The 20,796-nt window shown below is 52.0% G+C and overlaps 1 protein-coding gene across 2 annotated transcripts; it reads right to left on the bottom strand.

Moving 5' to 3' along the window:
- Window positions 1–977: 977 nt before the first annotated feature.
- Window positions 978–16,992, bottom strand: HAUS5 (HAUS augmin like complex subunit 5). Of its 2 annotated transcripts, XM_017847591.1 has the most exons (22): window positions 16,833–16,992; window positions 13,399–13,542; window positions 11,197–11,480; window positions 10,289–10,351; window positions 10,181–10,213; window positions 10,026–10,050; window positions 9,012–9,117; window positions 8,773–8,932; window positions 7,019–7,088; window positions 6,845–6,927; window positions 6,330–6,387; window positions 6,047–6,171; window positions 5,779–5,842; window positions 5,545–5,675; window positions 5,198–5,360; window positions 4,725–4,805; window positions 4,479–4,624; window positions 4,116–4,227; window positions 3,912–4,044; window positions 3,700–3,721; window positions 1,441–1,573; window positions 978–1,292 (listed from the first exon to the last, which is right to left on the bottom strand). In XM_017847591.1, exons 3-21 carry the CDS (start codon window positions 11,292–11,294, stop codon window positions 1,465–1,467), a joined length of 1,782 nt encoding a protein of 593 aa, XP_017703080.1. In that variant the 5' UTR covers window positions 11,295–11,480; window positions 13,399–13,542; window positions 16,833–16,992; the 3' UTR covers window positions 978–1,292; window positions 1,441–1,464. The 2 variants fall into 2 exon arrangements, with proteins under 2 accessions (XP_017703080.1, XP_017703079.1); XM_017847590.1 differs by lacking the exon at window positions 3,700–3,721 and having other exon boundaries at window positions 16,833–16,991.
- Window positions 16,993–20,796: the final 3,804 nt, after the last annotated feature.

Raw genomic sequence — 20,796 nt, 5'->3', positions numbered from 1 at the left:
GGCTTGAACCTGGAAGGCGGAGGTTGCAGTGAGCTGAGATCACGCCACTGCACTCCAACTTGGGCAAGAGAGTGAGACTCCATCTCAAAAAAACAAAACCAAAAGAAAACAAAAACAGATATGACAATGTGTCACAAACCTTTCTATTAAGCTACTGTGGGAATGGCACATGGAGGGTTAGATACAAAAGCAGTTCTGGAGAGAAGCCAGATATAACCCAATTAAACATGGAAATTTAGCACATAAAAAGGTGGCATCTCAAAAGCATAAGGCTTTGCTTCATAAATTGAGTAACCCATGCAGTAAAATGCACAGGCCTTAAGACTACAGCTAAATGAGCTCTGACAAATCTCTATACCTGCATCACCTCCACTGCTCTCAACACAGCACATTCCCATCAGCTAGGACATTTCTGTGTCTCCTCCTCAGTTGATCCCAGCCGTCCACCTTCCCTCAGAGGCAACTGCCACTCTGACTAGGAATTTCAGTAAGTGCTACTAGGATATATGTAAAATAAGACAAAATTGGATCCATGTGGTAGGATAAATTCCAAATGGCTGATTTACATGTAAAAAAAGAAACTATACAAACTAGAAGTCATTCTCATCTTTTAATACATTCCTTATCCCCAACCTATACTGTCTCCCTCAACGGCCCTTATTCCAGCACATCCTGGCTCAGGGCCTTTGCATGTGCTGTTGCCTTGAGCTGCAAGCTCTCCTCAGCCATCCTGTCGCTCCTGCTCACCCCTTGATGGAGTGCGGCCTGGGCAGTGTGGCCCTCAATTCAAATCACACCTCCCACCCCCTGCTGGATTTTCCATACAGCAGTTAACCTGCAGCATACTACATATATATTTTCCTTATCTTGTAAACTCTGTCTCCCTGCCCTAGAACTCCACTGCTGGAAGACAGGGCCTTCTGGCTCTTTTGTTCAGTGTGGACTCCCCAGCGCCTAGAGGAGGTGCTCAATTACTTTTTGCTAAGAATGAAAGTGATGAAAGGACAGGGGCCAGGGAGCTGAGCGGGGCAGCAGAACAGCACGTGAGGGGATTGCAGGTGCGGGTGGGGACGATGGCCGAGGAATCCTGGCGCCACTTTCTTCCAAATGTCCTGGGGGAGGTGAGGTGTTGGGGTGAACAGTGTCAAGTTCTCAGCTTCTGTTTGAACACTCTTCAGCTGCACAGCTTCTGCAGGGCCCCCTGGGCCTGAACCCAGCGCAGCCGCCACTGGGGCAGGGACAGGCCCTGGCAGAGCTCCTCAGAGAGGGCAGCCTGGCCTGGCTGCTCCCACCTGGGGAAGGGCATGGCATCAAAGGGAAGGCCTGGCACTCCAGACCCTCGCTGGCCTCCCCTTAAACCATGGCCTGCTCCTTTTCACCAGCCCCCCGGCTTGAGTCCTAACTTTTCTGTTTCCCACCCACAGCACGTTCCCCTCTCACCAGTCCCCCACGATCCCCTGCAGCTCAGGGATTCTCTCCAGCGCCTGTTTCAGCAGCTTCTCCAGCCTCTTCAGAGCCTGCCCCAGGTTCTCTTTCTGCTGTTTTTCCTGGGATGCCTGGATCTGCAGCAGCTCTGAGGGTGAGAAAGCCGGGAGGCAGCTTTGAGTCCTCTGGCTCGCTGGTACCTTACAGCAATGTCCCCAAGTCTCCAGTCCCCTAGTCTTGACCTCAGCATTTCCCACAAACTAATGATGAGTCTGTCTCCTCTTCCTAGCCTGGAAGTCCCCTTCTGAGGGACTGCCCTTGAGATGAGGACCTGTCCCCTCCTCCCAGGTTCTCATCTCAAAGGCAGTCCACACCACCCCCCCCGGCCCCACCCAGGCCTCTTTCTGGATGCTTTCCTCCCTACCCCTGAGAGCCCATCAATCTCCATGGCCTGTCCGCTCAGTCTTCTGAGCGTTTCTTCCTCTCCTCTGCTCTAGGCCTCGGTCTCCTGCTCTGGCTCACCCTCTGCACTATGCACAGTGATCTTCCTGAAGCCTAAATCTGATGCTCTCCCTCCTGTCTGGAACCCTCCAAGGTTCTCCAGTACCCCCAAGGCAGAGTCCAAGCTCTTCAGTAGGTATTTGAGTTTCATGATGTGGCAAAACCTGGCCGATTCCCAGAGCCCACAGTAGAGAGCATCTTTCCTCCTGGAGGCCCTTCCAACACTCCTCGCCCCAAGGCTTCCTCCTCCACCTGCTCTAGCTTCACCCTAGTGGTGCTTTCCTCTGAGACTGGGACTGGGCCTACTCCCTCTCCACGTGCGCAGAACAGGCCCAGCTCAGCAAGTGTGGACGAGCAGCGTGATCAGACAAGCTGGGTCTGAATCCTGACCCCATCCCATCCCTGCTCTGTGACCTTAATCACGACACTGGCTCTTTCTTCAGCTCCGTCTGCTGTCAGGTGGAATTACTGGAGCTGTAGGCTAGTGGGGCAGAGGGCCGGGAGAACTCTGGGGATGGGACCCTTAGGGCTTGCTAAGAGGCTGAAGCTGGTGGGGGTGGGGGGATTAGGGAGATGGGGAAATTCAGGATGACTCCTGGGTTTCTGGGTGCAGCACTTGGATAAGGAGGGTGAGATAATTTAACAAGGGAGGAAACAAGAAGAGGAGGAACAATATTGTTCTTTGGAGTAGAGAGAACCAGGAGTTCCATGATAGATGTGCAGAGTTCAAGATGCCCATGATTACAAGAAATATATAATTAGCCAGGCGTGGTGGTGCATGCCTGTGGTCCCAGCTACTCGGGAGGCTGAGGCAGGAGGATGGCTTCAGCCCGAGGTTGAGGCTGCAGTAAGCCGGGATGGCACCACTGCACTCCAGCCTGGGTGACAGAATGACACCTTGTCTCAAAAAAACAAAAACAAAACCAAAAAACACATGAGGTGGGCAGAGGGCACGGTGGGCCGAAGGCATGGTAGGCAGAGGCTGAGGTGGGCAGAGGCCGTGGTGGGCAGAGGCCATGCAGGGTCTGGGGCTGCTCTCATTGCTCCTGCACACTGCTCCCGTGGAGAAGTGGAGGGCAGGGAGCCCCAAACTCAGAGGCTTGAACACAGTCTCTTCCTCCAGTGCTGCTGGCACTGCCAGTTCATTTCTCATCAATTCTCCTCTTCCATGTATTTATCCTTTCATTCTTTACTCTTTACTTCCATCCTGGGGAAACCCCTGGGGAAACCCCTGGTGTGGGGACCTTTCTCCTCACTCCCCATCAAGCCATCTGGGCCGGCACCTGGCAGACACCCAGTGAGTATTTGGTGAGTGAATCCAGGAATTAACGAACTTCTCTGACCTTCAGTATCCTCATCTGTAAACTGGGGGTCTTAAAGTCCCTTTCCTCATGGTCATGACTCCAAGAGACTACGTGTGTACACAGACAATGATGCTAATCACACTGGAGACGCAGGGTGCTTCCTGCATAGCAGACAATGTTCAGTGCCCTGTGCGGGTCCCCTGCCTGAATCTGCCCAGCACCTGGGTAAGACATTGCTTTATGCTTACTCCACTGAAGAGGAAGCTAAGGCGCAGGCAGGCCGCACAGTTAGGAAGAGACAGGGCAGAGAGGATTCCCAGGCTTTGAACTGCTGAGGTATACTACGTGACGGTGATGAATGAACACGTGGAAAGTCGACGGGCAGTGTGGCTTAGTGGTGGGGAGCACGGACCCATTTCAGACCACCTGGATTCAAATTCCAGCTTTGCCATTTGGGCAACCTACTAACCTCTGCGTCTCAGTTCCCTTCTCTGTAGAATGGAGAGAACAGCAGCACTTACCTCATGGGACTGCTGTGCAGATGAAAGAAGGGAGAATGTTTAAAACCCTTAGCACACAGTGGACACTGTGTAAGCAACGGGGTTGCTGGTAAGGACTTGTGGAGGCTGTTGGTAGTGGGAATGGGCGGGGAGGCTGGATGGGGCGGCAGGGCAGGCCTACCCTGGGTGGGAGGGCCTGGCGGCAGGCTGCTCTTCATGTGGAGTAGATCCCAGCACCAGAGGCTCTGCTGGTCCTGCAGGAACAGAAGGTCCTGGCGAAGAGAGGCAGCTGCCGGCAGGAGCAGCTCTGAGGCCTAGAAGGGGAGGGAAGGATGGTCATCTGGGGCGGGGCTGGGGAGACAAGTCACAGGAGACAGGCACTCACCTTCCCTGGGGGCAGCCCCAGCTTATGGCTCAGTGCTATGAAGCTGGAGCCCCTTGGGGATGCGGGGTGCAGTTGGTGGATGGACGGGAGGACTGTGGGCAGAGGCTTCAACCTAGGGGTGGGGAGAAGTCTGGGTTGGGTGGGGACTGAGAGGAGGCCTTGAGTTCTGGAGGCTCTAGGGGCCCAGGAACTTCAAGGTGGGTCTGGGGCCTAGGATGCCAAGACCAGGGCTGCCGACCCAAGGGTGAGGTCTGGCAGCCTGGGAACACTGGGGGTCTGGGTTTATCTTTTTTGAGGAGGTTCAGGGAGCGACAGTCACCCATGGCAGGAAGCAGGGCAGGGGTGGGGAGGCCCCAGTCTCACTCTCCAGGGCTGTGCCGCAGCAGCGTGCCCAACAGAATGTGAGGCAAATGCCGGACTTCCTCTTCCAAACAGCGCAGCAGCTCCTGGCTCTGTGGTGCCACTGCCTCAGATGTAGGGACCACCTTTCGCTGGACCAGAGCTACCACCTGCGGGTAAGGCGAGGGATGGGTGGGGCAGCCCACGTCCACTCAGCCCCATCTTGGCAGATCCAGCCCTACCCAGACCTCAGCCCAATGCCCATCTCACCTCCCCCGGGCTCCGGCACAGGCGGGTCTTGCTGGCTGAGTTTCCCTTGATGAGCAGGCGGATCTGTTCCTGGGTCTCCTCCTGAGGAACCAGGATACCCTGAGATTCACTCCTCCCAGCTCCCAGCCTTAGTGCACCTCTCTACTTAGGTCCTGCTTCTGCCTGGGAGTCTCACCTGGGCTCTTGCCTAGGAGGCCCAGTTCTTACTTTTTAACTGACAGCATTCTTTTTTTTTTTTTAAGTGACAGCATCTTGCTCTGTCACCCAGGCTGGAGTACAGTGGTGTGATCACACTTCACTTCAGCCTTGAACTCCTGGGCTCAGGTGATCCTCCCACGTCTGCCTCCCAAAGTGCTGGAACCACAGGCATGTGCTACCGTACTGGGATCAGGTCCAGTTCTTAGCCAGTTTTCAAGCCTCCCCTCTGGCCCTCCACAAGGCCCTGCCACCTCTTCCCGGGCCCAGCCTCTCACCACCAGCTGGCGCCAGTGCAGGATCCGCTGCTGTTTGGCCTGTAGCTCCCTCAGCAGGAGCTGCCGATGCCCGGCTGCATCCTCCAGCTCCTGGCTCTGAGCACGCAGGGCCTTTAGCTCCGCCCACAGGCCACAGCCCCGAAGCCCCAGTATCAGCACCTGCCTGCAGGGCAAGCGGAGGAGAGCAAAGGGGAGGAGGGTGACTGAGCCACACAAGGGACAATAAACCAGGGAGAAAAACCGCAGGGAGAGGCAGGGATGGGAGCCACAGGGGCTGAAAAAGTCCATTGGGCTGAGATACTCAGAAGCGAGATGGCCTAGAGGCCCCTGCTCGGGGAGCCCCTCACCTCTCACTGGATCCCAGGACGCGTCTCTCCACCTCTTCCATCAGGTCCTGGAGGCGCTGGGTCAGGACTTGCCGCTCCTTCAGGAGGGCACTCCGCTGGGAGACCAGCACACCCACAGTCCGCCAGCCCTCCTGCAAGGTGGGTACAGAGTCAGGGTACACCCAGGGTATGATCCATGGGTGAGGGGATTGAGGAAGTCTTGGAATGCGGTGGGGAGGTGAGCCCTGGGGTCACCTGGATGAGATGAACCATGGACGGCAGGGTCTGGCTGGAGTCTGACTGGTCCGGGGCCTGGGGTCTGGGGTGGGGAAAGAGCTGCTGAGGGAGCTGTGCGGTGGCCTTGCCTTGGTACTCGAGGGTGGCCAGTATCAGTCCTGCCACCCCACCAGGCAGTGGGTTTCAGTTCCACCCCATCAGCAGGTGGCTGGGCCAGGTCCTGAGGCTATCCCAGCTCACCCACTCATGCGGCCTTCCCCAACTGTAGGGATACCCTGCCCCACACCTGGATATCTCTGTATCACCAAGCCCATCCCCACTGCACAGGGACCGAATCTCTGCCTCCCGCTCTGCAGCCAGGTGCTCCAAGGCAGCCAGGATGTGGCCCGGGGGGTGGTTTGTCAGCAGCATCTAGGGGGAGGGAGGGTGAAGTCAGGGCAGGATCGGGGCAGGGCTGTGAGCTGAGACCCCATGGGAATGGGGCTGTCATCAAGAGTTAGGTCCTGGCACCCTAAGTTTTGATCATGGGGTGGGAGGGTGTGCCTTTCCTGAGAGCCCTGCCCTCTCACCTCCGCAGAGCTCAGCCACTGCTGGTAGGAAGCGCCAAAGTGGTCTTCATGAGGGGTTCTGTGGGGTTGGGTAAGGGGACAGAAAATGTTACAAGACACGTCAATTATCCTCTAGTTATCACCACCGCCCTATAAGGTAGGGGCTGTCATCGTCCCTATGCCTGTTAGACTTGAGTTCCCCAATTATACCAACCTGCTAGCCTTGGGGCCTTTACATGGGTTGTTCATCTGGGACACTCTCTGGACCCTTCACCCCAGCTGAGCCTCCTCACCAGAGAACCTCTCCCCTCCCTTTCTTCTTAGCTGGGAAAGGCACTGCCTCTGGGTGCCCAGAGCCTCTCAGGCCTCCTCACTCCCCCAACAGCCCTGACCACCTGGCTGTCACTGTGATGAGTCTGTCCCCTTCTATAGAACGTAGCCCAGAAGCTCAGTGTCTGAGGAATTAATAAATAAGAGACACCCCCCTCTTAAAACCCAGGTTCTTTGCAGAGTCTCTGGGGGCTAGGGACACTCACAAGAGGCTGCCTCTCTTGGCCTGGGGAAGCAGGAGGTTCTGCAGGAACTGGGCCCGGAGAGTGCAGGCTGTTCGAACATCACGCTAGGGAGAAGAGGAAGGGACCTGAGGGGGACCCTGGCATCTGCCTGACTCCAGGCTCCCTGCCCCTTCTCCCATGATCGGGGACTCTTACCAGGACCACAGGCTCCAGGCCCAGAGCTGCCGATGTGAGGGATCCAAAGGTCACATCTACTTTGGCTTTCCTGGAGGGAGAAGTGCAGTTGGGGCTGGGGTCCCTGGGAAAACAGATGTCTGTGCCCCATCTCCTCTCACTGCCAGCAAGGCCAGTCAGAGGAATCACAAAGCCTAGATCCCGGGAACCGTATCCAGATTAGGCCACTGTCACCTCCCAGCCAGAATATCACATTAGCCTCTCCACTGCTCTTGCCCCATGAGACTGTTCTCCACCCAGGAGTCAATGATCCTGTTAAAACCGGAGGAAGATCATGTGCCTGCTCAGATCCCTCCAAAATAATGTGATGTTTCCCTAGCACATTCAGAATAACAATGGGCCCAGTGTGGTGGGTCATGCCTGTACCCCAGCGCTTTGGGAGGCCGAGGTGGGCAGATCACTTGAGGTCAGGAGTTCAAGACCAGCCTGGGCAACATGCTGAAACCCCATCTCTACTAAAAATACAAACATTAGTCGAGCACAGTGGCACGTGCCTATAATTCCAGCTACTGGGGAGGCTGAGGCAGGAGAATGGTGTGAACCCGGGAGGCAGAGGTTGCAGTGAGCTGTGATCATGCCACTGCACTTCAGCCTGGGCAACAGAACCAGACTCTGTCTCAAAACAAAAACAAACAAACAAAAAAAACCCAGAAAAATAACAATGGTTAACAGGCACTTTTCTAAGCACTTCACATGATTGATTCCACCTAACGATCATGCCTACCCGATAAGCTTGGTATTAATGTTATCGCCATTCCACAGATCTTAGAATCTGAGGCACACAGAAGTTAAATACCTTGCCCAAGGTCAACTAATTTTTTTTTTTTTTAAACGGAGTTTTGCTCTTGTAGCCCAGGCTGGAGTGCAGTGGTGTGATCTCAGCTCACTGCAACCTCCTTTTCCCGGGTTCAAGTGATTCTCCTGCCTCAGTCTCCTGAATAGCTGGGACTACATGCACCACCACACCTGACTTTAATTTTTGTCGGCTGCTTTCAAACTCCTGACCTCAAGTGATCCGCCTGCCTCAGCCTCCCAAAGTGCTGGGATTACAGGTGTGAGCACCGCACCCAGCCTAAGGTCACTCAATTTTAAGTGGCGAAGCCAGGGCATGAACCAGTCTCAGGGCAAAATCGCAACACATCATCCACAGTTCTCTGTCCACTCCTCCAACCTCACCTCCTCAGGTTCTCAGTCTTGCCTGAGAAACTCGAGCTGACATTGGCCCCTGGCTGCTCTTCCTGCATGCTGAGCATGCTGCCTCTGCTCTTGCTATTCCCTCTCCACAGAAATTCCTCTCCCATTTCAGTGTTACCTCCTCAGAGGCCTTCCCTCGCTAGGGCAGCATCTCCCTCTCCCTTCTATTACAGGCTTTTCTTCACAGCACTCATCTCTACCAGAAATGATAGGATCTGTTTGGTTCCTAATTTACTATCTGTCTTCTCCGTGTCACAATGTAAGCTCCAGGAGGGCAAGGACTTGTTCTCTGTTTGTGGCTGTTTCCCCAGAGCTGGTGTTCTAGGTATACAGGTGTTACCATTCTAGGCACTGGAAATATAGGTGACTGACATGACAAAACCTCCTGGCCTCATGGACCTTCCATCCTAATGGTGGGAATTGAGAATTCTGGAACCCAAGAAGGGATCAGGGCAGAGCCCTGAGGCCTCTAAGAGAATGTCTGGCCACCCAGCCTGGTGAGGGTGGTCTCTGAGGCCCACCTCTCCATGTCCTGCAGGCGCCTCAGTTGATTCTGCAGTCGCTGCATGGGATCTCGGAGCCTATGCTGCTGTCTTCGCAGGGCCCCAGCTTGGGCCCGGAGGAGGAGAGCTCGACGCTGGGTGTCTTGAGTGTGCTGAAGTGCCTGCTCCATGGCTATGTCTGTAGGAGGAACAAGGGTGGCCATCAGCACCTTTCCCGCCCCACATTCTGTTGCCCATTTTCTGGCCCCATGGCTCACCCTGAGCCTCAGTGTCTCGCTCCATCAGCTCCAGGCTCTGGTCGAGCTCTTGGATTTCTGCCCGCAGGCGGGTCACAGTAGCTTCCAGCTCTAACTTCCGACGGACCTGGGAGGATCAGATTCAGGGTCAGATGCATGGTCTGATCAGGGCTCAGCCTGGCCTGTCTTTTGGGGGTACCAGGCTCCTCAGCTGGTGGCAGAGGGTTTTTGCTCAGCAGTTTCTGTGTCTGATGCAGAAGCATTAGGGTACTGGCTCCCTCCTTCCTCTTAGGATTGTCTTACCCACACTTCCAGCCTGTTTCCTGTTTCCTGTCTGTGCTGGTGACAACATCTTTGTCCCAGTACTGATCTCTTCCTGGAGCCCTGCACCTAGAAGTCCCAAGGACTCCTGGAAGCCTCCCCTTAGGTGTCATATGAGCCCCTTATACCCACTAGGTCCTACACTGGCCTCAGCATCTCTTCCAAACCTGTCCCTTCATCTCTTCTCAGCAGCTTTGATGCTACATATCCATGTCCCACCTCTCTGCCCCCAGCTAATACTATCTCTTTATAATTTTTTCTTTTTTTGAGACACAGTCTCACTGCGTTGCCCAGGCTGGAGTGCAGTGGAGCGATCTCAGCTCACTGCAACCTCTGCCTCCCAGGTTCAAGCGATTCTCCTGCCTCAGCCTCCCAAGTAGCTAGGATTACAGGTGTGCGCCACCACACCTGGCTAATTTTTTATTTTTAGTAGAGATGGGGCTTCACCATGTTGGACAGGCTGGTCTCGAACTCCTGATCTCAGGTGATCTGCCCGCTTCAGCCTCCCAAAGTGCTGGGATTACAGGTGTAAGCCACTACTCCCAGCTGAGCTAATGCTATCTCCACTGGACTTTAAGCCCTATGAGGATGGGGATCAGGGCTATCTTGTGACCCATTGTCCCCAGCATCACCCAGCATCTGGTTGGGCTTAGAGCAGGAGATCCACAAATCATTTTTTGGATGAAAGAGAGTCTTGTAGCATATGCTTCTTACCTGTGGACTGTCCTGGTGGCCATACCTAGGAAAATGAGACCAGAGTTAGTGGATGAGGGGGCTTCCAGTGAGGGCAACAGGTGTGATGCTGTGGTGAGGACAGGGCTAGATGGGAGTGGGGAAGATAGGAAGGGATAGCTTTAAGAAGCAGTTACCAGAGTAGGTTTCCCCGGATCTTCTTGACAGTCCTACAGTGCAGAGGCAAAAGGAGGAATTACTACGGACCTCACCTGTGCCCCCTCCCCTACTCTAGCCCAGCTTACCTCTGACTGTGCACATGCTGCAAGATGTAGGCCCAGATGTCAGCCCCCTGGCCCAGACACAGCCTGTGGGGACAGTGTGTAAGTGTATGCCTGGGGCAGCACACAGCGTGTGGGATCCTCATTCCCAAGGTGATGGTGGTAGGGAGTCTTTATTAGGGAGTTCTCACTTCTTGGGGAGGGAAGGCCCAAACTTTTTTTTCCTTTTTTTTTTTTTTTTTTTTTAAGAGACAGAGTCTCACTCTGTCGCCCAGGCTGGAGTGCAGTGGTACAATCATAGCTCCCTGCACCCTTAACCTTCTGGGCTCATGCGATCCTCTCACCTCAGCCTCCAGAATAGCTAGGACTACAGGCAGGCACCACTACACCCGGCTAATTGGTAAAACATTGCTTTTGTAGGGACTGGATCTTTGCACTAAGTATGGTGGTATTCTCATTCCCCGGGAAGGCGGGGGTTGGGGGTGGGGGTGGGGGTGAGTGGCGAGTGCTCCCTTTCTCCTGGGAGAGGGTTATCCAGTCACATTCAGAGGTGGAGGTGGGGGATGTACTGCCAGGAAGTGCCATCTCATGGCCAGATGTGGGTCATCACTCCTACAGATTCAATCCCCGATGGGGTGGCCACGCTAACTCCTGAGTGTCCTTTTTGGTTAGGGTAAGGGTGGGAAGGGGAGGTGCTGCGGGGACAGCCTCAGCCTGGAGATCCCATTTCCATACGGAGAGGGGTCTTCGCTAACTCGTGGAGGATCCTCACCAGTGCTAGGGACCTCACTCTGGGAAGCCTCCCAGGGCAGGGAGCCCTCAGTAACTCGGGTCACTTTCGATGGGTCGAGTCCTCAATGAGGGGTGGAGTTCTCACTCCCGGAGACTCAATCTCCAGGGTGGGGAGTTCTCACTCCAAGAGCGGTCCTCACCTGCGCAGCGTCGATTCCCGGGCTCGGGCCGCCACGGGCACCCCCATCTCTTCGGCCGCCCAGCAACTCAGTTCCCGGGCTTCCCGCGCTAGCTCCATGACAGCGCCGCAGCTGCGCCACCGCCTCCCTCAGCCTCTTCAAGTGTGGCGCCCGCCTCTGACGTCACGGACGCGCCAACAGTGACGTCATCGGTTGCCGGGCAGACAGTGGGCTCCGGCGCTGCGTAGTCATCTTAGCGTGGTAAGGTTGGGTCTTGCGGCTCTCACTCTTCCCAGGTGGGTCTCCTTGAGTGGAAATGAAAAGGGCCTGGAGATGGCCGGGCGCGGTGGCTCAAGCCTGTAATCCCAGCACTTTGGGAGGCTGAGACGGGTGGATCATGAGGTCAGGAGATCGAGACCATCCTGGCTAACACGGTGAAACCCCATCTCTACTAAAAAATACAAAAAAAAAAAAAACTAGCCGGGCGAGGTGGCGGGCGCCTGTAGTCCCAGCTACTCCGGAGCCTGAGGCAGGAGAATGGCGTGAACCCGGGGGACGGAGCTTGCAGTGAGCTGAGATCCGGCCACTGCACTCCAGCCCGGGCGACAAAGCGAGACTCCGTCTCAAAAAAAAAAAAAAAGGGGCGTGGAGAGACGGCGACCCCGCCCTCCTTCCCTCGTTCTCTCGCTCACTACCAGCTAACCCGAAAGAGGCAAAAACAGCCCTTGATGCTTCCCTTTATTTTCTTCTTCTTATTTTAATTAAACATTTTTATTTTAATAGAGATGGGATCTTACTATGTTGCCCAGGCTAGTCTCAGCTTCTGGGCTCTTTAACTCCTGGGATCAAGCGATCCTCCCGCCTCGGCCTCCCAAAGTGTTGGGATTACAGGTGTAAGCCACCGTGCCCGCCCCCTTTATTTTCTTGACAAAATAGGACTTGCATCCTAGGAGGACTGGAATCAGGCAATGAGATCCTGGACTTACTGCTCTTTGATTTCAGAAACAGGTGTCCCATGTCTGAGTGGAGGGTAGGGGCAGATAGTATGGCCCTAACATTTTCCTGGCATGCATTTTCCCATTCATTCGTGCTCACCATTCCATAAACTCAGGGAGCTGACTCTGTGCTGGGTGATGCTGGGGACAATATGGTGACCACGACAGCCCTGGTCCCTATTGTACAGAGCTCACAGTTCAGTGGGGAGACAGACACACCACCAGGTAGGGATGGTAAAAATAAGCAGCAGGGGTGGGTCAATTTGGGACACAGCAGGTGTGAGAGGTCTGCGGGATGCCCAGAAAGCAGTAGGGCTGGAGTTCTGGAGAGCCCACTGGGCCAGGTCGGAGAGCTGGATGCGCTGTGGGCCTGGGTATGAGACCAGAGCAGAGGAAGATGGGCCCTGAGGAAAGGCAGTATTTATGGAACTTTCACTCAGCGTGCTTGCCTAGGCCATCACTTTCTCCTTGGTGTCCAGTTCAGAGCCTGGCTTTCGAAATAGTTGTTGAATTAGGCCGGGCATTGTGTTTCACGCCTGTAATCCCGCACTTGAGAGGCTGAGGTGGACAAATCATTTGAGGTCAGGAGTTCGAGACCAGCCTGCCCAGCATAGTGGAACCTTGTCTACAAAAAATACAAAAATTAGCTGGGCATGGTGGCTTGTGCCTATAGTCCCAGGTACTCTACTCAGGAGGCTGAAGCAGGAGAATCACTTGAACCCAGGAGGTAGAGGTTGCAGTGAGCCAAGGTCCCGCCACTGCGTTCCAGCCTGGGTGACAGAGCAAGACTGTGTCTCAAAAATAAATAAATAGTTTTTGAGTCAGCAAGTGGGGGAAAGATGGTGGGGTGAGACTAGAGCTGGGTACCCAGGGAGGAGGCTGGAGCAGATTGAGGGATGGAGGGTGAGGACAGTTGCTGGGCCAGGGTGGAGCTGTGGGGAAGGGAGGAGGAGCCAGAGTAAATGGGTCATAAGTTTGATGAACTGGAAGAAGGGAGGGGATTCAGGGTGAGGCTCAGGGCTCTGGCCCAGGGATTGGATGGGGTGGACTTTGAAACAGGGACCTGTGAGGAAGAGCTGTTTTGGGAGAGATGCTGAGGACAGCATGGAGTCTCGGGAGTGTGAGGAGCCAGGGAGACATCCAAGGGGCGCCTCAGGTCTCTGACCTAGGGGACAATGATCACCACTGAGATAGGTGTGCAGGAGAAGCTGAAGCCAGCTTCACATACCTGTCGAGGATTGAGAGGCAGAAGAGAGTGCCATGGGCTGATGGGATCCAGGTGGGCTTCCTGGAGGAAGGATTGCCAGTGTGACTCCTGGATGTCTGGTTTCTTAACAGCTGCCATTTCCCCCAAATATGCCCATTCTTCTACCTGTGTAGAGATTTTTTTTGCTATTTTTTAAGAAAATCAGTTGGACACCACATCTGCCATGGGTCTATGATCTTTTCAGGGGATTCTGAATGTATTTGAGACCTTTAAAACATGTTAAGAGAATGAGGTCGGGTGCAGTGGCCTGTGCCTGTAATCCCAGCACTTTGGCAGGTCAAGGCGGGAGGATTGCTCAAGCGTAGGAGTTTGAAACTAGTCTGGGCAACATAGAGAGACCCCATCTCTAAAAAAAAAATTTATTTATTTATTTTATTATTTATTTATTTAATTTTTTGGATGAGTCTCGCTCTTGTTGCACCCAGGCTGAGTGCAGTGGCCAATCTCAAGGGCTCTTACTTGTAAGCGTCCGCCTCCGGGGTTTACGCTCTATTCTCTGGCCGTGCCTCCAGCCTTGGTGTAGGCATCGCGCGGTACTACAGGCCGTGCCCAGCCACCTCGGCCTGTGAACTAAGAGGTACAAAAATCCCAAGAGCATAACGTTTTTTCGCTTCCTATTTTTAGTAGAGATTGGTTCCGCGTATTCACTCCAGTGTTAGCCAGATGCGTCTCAACTTCTCCTGACCTCGTGATCCGGGCCCGTTCTTGGTCCTCCAACGTGCATTGTGACATTAAGGCTTGAGCCATCCGCACCCCCGGCCCTACTTAAATGCTTTCTTCTAAGATATCGGTCATGTGTTTAAGTTAGGTGAGTGTGGTGGCATGTGCTGGTGGTCCCAGTTACTTGGGAGGCTGAGGCTGATGCGGGAAGACCACTTGAGCCAAAGAATTCAGAGGCTGCAGTGAGCTGGATTGTGCCCCTGTACTCCAGCCTGGGCAACAGAGCAAGACCCTGTCTAAAAAAAAAAAAAAAAAAAAAAAAAAAAAAAAAAAAAAACCAAACAAAGAATGAAAAGACGAATCACAGACTAAGAGAAAATATTTGCAAAACACTTATAAAGGAGTATCTAAAATACATAAATAACTCTTAAGACAACAATTATGGGCTGGCCACAGTGGCTCACACCTATAATTCCAGCACTTTGGGAGACCCGGGTGGGAGGATTGTTTGAGCTCAGGAGTTTGAGACCAGCCTGGGCAATATAGCAAGACCCCATCTATACACAAGAAAAAGAAATTAGCCAGGCATGGTGGTGTCCACCTGTAGTCCCAGCTTCTTGGGAGGCTGAGGCGGGAGGATGGCTTGAGCGCAGGAGTTTGAGACTGCAGTGAGCTGTGATTATGCCACTGCACTCCAGCCTGGGTGACAGAGCAAGACCTTTTCTCAAAAAACCAAGCAGGCCGGGTGCAGTGATTCATGCCTGTAATCCCAGTACTTTGGGAGGCCGAGGCAGGTGGATCACTTGAGGTCAGGAGTTGGAGAGCAGCCTGGCCAACATGGTGAAACCCTGTCTCTACTAAAAATACAAAAATTAGCTGGGCATGGTGGCAGGCACCTGTAATCCTGGCTACTCGGAAGGCTGAGGCATGAGAATCGCTTGAACTTGGGAGGCAGAGGTTGCAATGAGCTGAGATCGTGCCACCGCACTCCAGCCTGGGTGACAGAGTGAAACTCAGTCTCAAAGAAAAGGGAAAAAAAAAAACCAAATCAAAAAAAAAAAGAAAAAAAAAAAAAAAAAAAAAAAAAACCAAAGCAAAACAAAGAAAATAAACCAGCTACGTAAGCATTCTACTTTTAAAGGATATGAGCTCTTCTTTTCCATACACTTTGTGAACTGGCATACTTTTGTTACTTTTTTGGTTCATTACCAGCATGTTAGTAAGTTTTGGCAGAAACATAAGATCAGTTTTCCTAAGAAACTGTTTTTAACCTATTGGCTATCTACATTCTTTTTTTTCTTTTCTTTTCTTTTCTTTTTTTTTGACAGATCCTCGCTCTGTTGCCCAGGTTGGAGTGCAGTGGTGCAATCTCGGCTCACTAATAAGGAGTGTGCAGTCTAGATCCTTCATATGCGCAGTTCACAATAGGGTTCGTGCTCCTGTGAGAATGTAATGCCACTTCTGAACTGGCAGGAGGTGGAGCTCAGACGGTGATGCTCGCCCATACGCCACTCACCTCCTGCTGTGCAACCTGGTTTCTAACAGGTCATGGACTGGTATTGTTTCATGGCTTGGGGTTTGGAGACCCCTGCCCCGCCCTAGATGAAATACTTCTCTGATGCTAACTAAACATGCTTAAAAGCAAGGCCCAAAAGGATCAAGCTATTATTTAGCTGCATTCCAGAACAAAATTCAATAATATGTATAGAGATAAAAAAAAAAAAATCCAGCATCCAACACTGTAAGATTAACAATACTTGATGTCAGTAAAAAATTGTAAGGCAATGGCCGGGCGTGGTAGCTCATGCCTGTAATCCCAGCACTTTGGGAGGTCGAGGTGGAAAGATTGTTTGAGGCTAGGAATTTGAGACCAACCTGGGCACCACAGCAAGACCTTGTCTCTATTAAAAATTAAAAAAAAAATAGCCAGGCGTGGTGGTGCACGCTTGTAGTCCCATCTACTTGGGGGGTTGAAACAGGAGGATCACTTGAGCCTGGGAGGTTGAGGTTTCAGTGAGCTATGATTGCACCACTGCACTCCAGCATGGGTGACCCTGTCTCAAAGTCAAAACAAAACCAAACCAAAAATAAAATAAATATCTGTATTCATGTTTTATAATATCCTCAGTGGGTTTGTGCCTTTTTGGTACAGTTGTCAAGCAGCTCAAGAAAGTGGTGGGCTTTTTCTGCTTAATGGAACTGGCCACTCTTGACTCTGGTTCCCAGGAAGATCTTCAACCTGGCCCCAGTCAAAAAAGCTGCAAGCTGGCCCCCAAGAACTCACACAGCTTTTCCCAGTTCAAATGGCCCCAGGATAGCATGCCCACCGGCTTCCAGGAATCACTGTGGTTACTGTGCCCAGGTGCCCAAGCCTCACAGTGTTGTGCCTGGGGAGCAGCCTCTGCTGGGTGCTGACCTACTGGCTAAGGATGGGTCAGTTTAGGTAAATGGGAATAAGGTAAATTAGGTAGTTAGGTAAATGGGAATGAGGAAGGAACACCCAGCCCCAGAAAACCTCCCTGAAAGTTCAGATGACCACAGGAAGCTCCCTGATTATGCAACTGCTGTGCCTGTCACCTGCGTCTCAGTAGCTCACTGCAGGCACCTGGTCTCGCTCCCTCCAGTCTGACAGAGCTTGTTACATCACCCAAGACAATGAAGGAAAAAGTGACCCCTTCAGAGGAAGGCCCTGAGCACCTAGGGTGCTTTCTGACCCCAGAACCCAGGGTGAATACCATGAAAGCCAGTTGTCTGGTTGGTGGTAACAGCACAGTGCAGGTTGACAGTCCCAATGTCCCATTGTTATGCTGGTGCTCAGCAGATGGTGAAGAACCTCCAGGCATGCCCCACAGCAGTCCCTGCTGCCTGCTTCCTGGTTGGAGTAGGACACACCCCTGTGACTTCCTTTCTTGCTATGTCTCTGCCCATCCTGCCCCAAACACACATGTAGGTAAGACTGGGTCTCAGACCGCAAAGTCAAGAGAGAGGAGGAAGTTCTCAGTAACATGCAAGACAAGCCTTATCGCCATGATTTGGAAAGTTTCACCAGTCTCCACTTTGAGGAGACTTGATCTGTCCCTGTGATTTGGTCACAATTGCCTTTGGACTGAGACACCACCAAAGGACAATGGATGACCTGCACCCCCAGGAGCGGTCACCCAGGGTGCCTGTCTGGGTGAGTCTCATTCTCATTGCTACCTGGGCTTTTTTATCTGTTTGTTTGTTTGGGAGACAGGATCTCACTCTGTTGCCCAGGCTGGAGCCATGACCCAATCATGGCTCATCACATCCTGGAACTCCTGGGCTTAAGTGATCCTCCTGCCCCAGCCTCCTTAGTAGCTGGGACTTGAGCCAATTCTCCCAGCTAGATTTTTTCAGTTTTAATTTTTTGTAGAGATGGGGTCTCACTATGTTGCCCAGGCTGTTCTCAAACTCCTGGCCTCAAGCAATCCTCTCACCTTGGCCTCCCAAAGCACTGGGATTATAGGCATGAGCCATTATACCTGGACACTTTCTGCTTTTTTATTATTTTATTTTTTATTTTTATTTTTTCAAGATAGAGTCTCCCTCTGTCACCCAGGCTGGAGTGCAGTGGCACAATCTCGGCTCACTGCAACCTCTACCTCTTGGGTTCAAGCAGTTCTCCTGCCTCAGCCTCCCGAGTAGCTAGGATTATAAGCGTGCACCATCATACCCAGCTAATTTTTGTATTTTTAGTAGAGACGGGGTTTCACCATGTGTTGTGGGAAGTCAGGGACCCCGAATGGAGGGACCGGCTGAAGCCGCAGCAGAAGAACATACATTGTGAAGATTTCCTGGACATTTATTAGTTCCCCAAATTAATACTTTTATAATTTCTTATGCCTGTCTTTACTGCAATCTCTGAACATAAATTGTGAAGATTTCATAGACACTTATCACTTCCCCTTGTGATTTCCTATGCCTGTCTTTACTTTAATCTCTTAATCCCGTAATCTTTGTAAACTGAGGAGGATGTATGTCACCTCAGGACCCTGTGATGATTGTGTTAACTGCACAAATTGTAGAGCATGTGTGTTTGAACAATTTGAAATCTGGGCACCTTGAAAAAAGAACAGGATAACAGCGATGTTCAGGGAACAAGGGAGATAACTTTAAATTCTGACTGCCTGTGAGCCAGGCGGAAGAGAGTCATATTTCTCTTCTTTCAAAAGCAAATAGGAGAAATATCACTGAATTCTTTTTCTCAGCAAGGAACATCCCTGAGAAAGAGAATGTGTCTCTGAGGGAAGGCCTCTACAATGGCCGCTTTGGGGATGACTGTCTTTTACGGTTATAGACAAAGGGATGAAATAAGCCCCCATCTCCAGTAACGCCCCTGTAATCCCAGCTACTCAGGAGGCCGAGGCAGGAGAATCGCCTGAACCTGGGAGGCAGAGGTTGCATTGAGCCGAGATCATGCCACTGCACTCCAGCCTGGGTGAGAGAGCAAGATCCTGTCTCAAAAAAAAAAAAAAAAAAAAAAAAAAAAAGAAAGAAAAGAAAAAGAAAAAAGAGAAGAAAGGCCAGGCACAATGGCTAAGGCCTGTAATCCCAGCACTTTGGGAGGCCGAGGCAGGTGGATCACGAGGTCAGGAGTTCAAGACCAGCCTCACCAACATGGTGAATCCCCATCTTTACTAAAAATATTTTAAAAATTAGCCGGGCGTGGGGGCAACCACCTGTAATCACAGCTACTCAGAAGGCTGAGGCAGGAGAATGGCTTGAACATGGGAAGCCGAGGCTGTAGTGAGCCGAGATCACACCACTGCATTCCAGCCTGGGTGACAGAGCAAGACTCTGTCTCAAAAAAAAAAAAAGGAACCTGAAACTTCTCCTAGGCCCATCTGTGCACTTCTTTGTAAAATCCAGTTGTAGCAAAAGAACCCTTCTACGTCAGTTTAGCTAGAAACCCTCATCCTCTGTATCTAATAAACCCCAGCATCTGATCAGGTTCCTCAACCTCCACCATCCTCCTTGTGATGTCTGGTCACCCTGGCCTGTCTTCAACTAGAATCCTATTAGGTTGATTTAGTCAGAATCCCCCTTACCCTCAATGTTTTCTCTTACTAATTTTCCATCTACTGACCCCTACCCTGCTCCTTGACTAGGACTTCCCACTTGCTCATGCTGTATTCAGTGTTGAGCCCCATCTTTCTCCCTCAGTGCAAGCCCCTGTTTTGCAGTGTTCCCTCTGCATATTGCAATGGTTCTGAATAAAGTCTGCCTTACTGTATTTTTTTTTTTTTTTGAGACAGAGTCAGTCTTGCTCTGTCCCACAGGCCAGAGTGCAGTGGCAAGATCTCGACTCACTGCAACCTCTGCCTGCCAGGTTCAAGCAATTCTCATGCCTCAGCTTCCTGAGTAGCTGGGATTACAGGTGCCCATCACCACGGCCAGCTAATTTTGTATTTTTAGTAGAGACAGGGTTTCACCATGTTGGCCAGGCTGGTCTTGAACTCCTGAGCTCAAGTGATCCGCCCGCCTCGGCCTCCCAAAGTGCTGGGATTACAGGCATGATCCACTGTGTCTGGCCTGCCTTACTGTCTGTAATGAGTGTCATTGAACAAGTGTTTCTTTAGTAATGCTTCGCCAGTTTTCTTCCATTATATATTGGACCACTCCAATTGTCACTGTCTGGCGGCATGTCTGTCTCTCACCCCAATTTATATGTTCTGAGGGGGTTGGGTTGAATTTGAAGTAGTCACTGCTAGGTCTCCAGGGTTAGGTAGCACAGCCAAGGCCCTTGGTAGGCAGAACTAGGCTTCTGATGTGAATACATGAATGTGGGCAGGCTGTCCTCAAGCAACAGGTTCCTCCTCTCTCTCCCATGGCCCCCATGCCATGGCAGGGTCCTGGAGTTGGTCTTGAGTTCTGGTCGAGTGGGCTGCTGGAGCTACCACTTCCTTCCCTTCAAGCTGCCGACTCAGGCTGGCAACACTTGTGTGATACTGTGAAATATATATTGGTCTAGGTCCCATTTTGTGGCCCAGAGCTCCTAAAACCCTTGGGATCTCTGGAGTGATAAACGTTGTCTTTTTTTTTTTTTTAATTTGTAATTTATTATTATTATTTTTTTAGACGGAGTCTCGCTGTGTTGCCCAGGCTGGAGTACAGTGGTGCGATCTCAGCTCTCTGCAACCTCCACCTCCCGGGTTTAAGCGATTCTCCTGCCTCAGCCTCCTAAGTAGCTGGGATTATAGGCGTGTGCCATCACACCCGGCTAATTTTTGTATTTTTGGTAGAGATGGGGTTTTGCCACATTGGCCAGGCTGGTCTCAAACTCCTGGCTTCCTGCCTCAGCCACTCAAAATGCTGGGATTACAGGCCTGAGCTACTGCACCTGGCCAGCTGGAACAAATTCATCAGGCTTGAGGAGGGGGGTCATGGGAACACCCGATTTATAGCTTGTCAATCACAAGTCTAGGTAACAACTTACTACTTGTGGCTGATATCCAAAGTTAGGGGGGAGTCTTATGGGATTGAGCCTTCAACCTGTGGGATCTGATGCCATCTCCAGGTAGATAGTGTCAGAATTGAATTAAATTACAGGACACCCAATTGGTATCTGATGGAGAATCTGGTTGGTTGGTAGGTGGGGAAAGTACCCCTGCTCCCGGCTCTAATATTTGGTATTAGAAGTGTTATGCTGAGGCCTGGTACGATGGCTCACACCTGTAA

Source organism: Rhinopithecus bieti, unplaced genomic scaffold, assembly GCF_001698545.2.
Source record: "Rhinopithecus bieti isolate Rb0 unplaced genomic scaffold, ASM169854v2 scaffold_28066, whole genome shotgun sequence".
Taxonomy (NCBI): Eukaryota; Metazoa; Chordata; class Mammalia; order Primates; family Cercopithecidae; genus Rhinopithecus; species Rhinopithecus bieti.
The sequence above is the reverse complement of the archived record's forward strand: the minus strand, read 5'-3'. Positions and strand labels throughout refer to the sequence as shown.

Bases quoted from the DNA above. Each gene is read 5' to 3' on its own strand.
- HAUS5 (XM_017847590.1), bottom strand. From the start codon at position 11,294: ATGGAGCTAGCGCGGGAAGCCCGGGAACTGAGTTGCTGGGCGGCCGAA. The intron at 8,933-9,011 runs GTGAGCCATGGG...TTCCTCCTACAG, and splicing joins GCGAGACACTGAGGCTCAGG to ACATAGCCATGGAGCAGGCA. The intron at 5,676-5,778 runs GTGACCCCAGGG...CCCACCTTGCAG, and splicing joins CCATGGTTCATCTCATCCAG to GAGGGCTGGCGGACTGTGGG.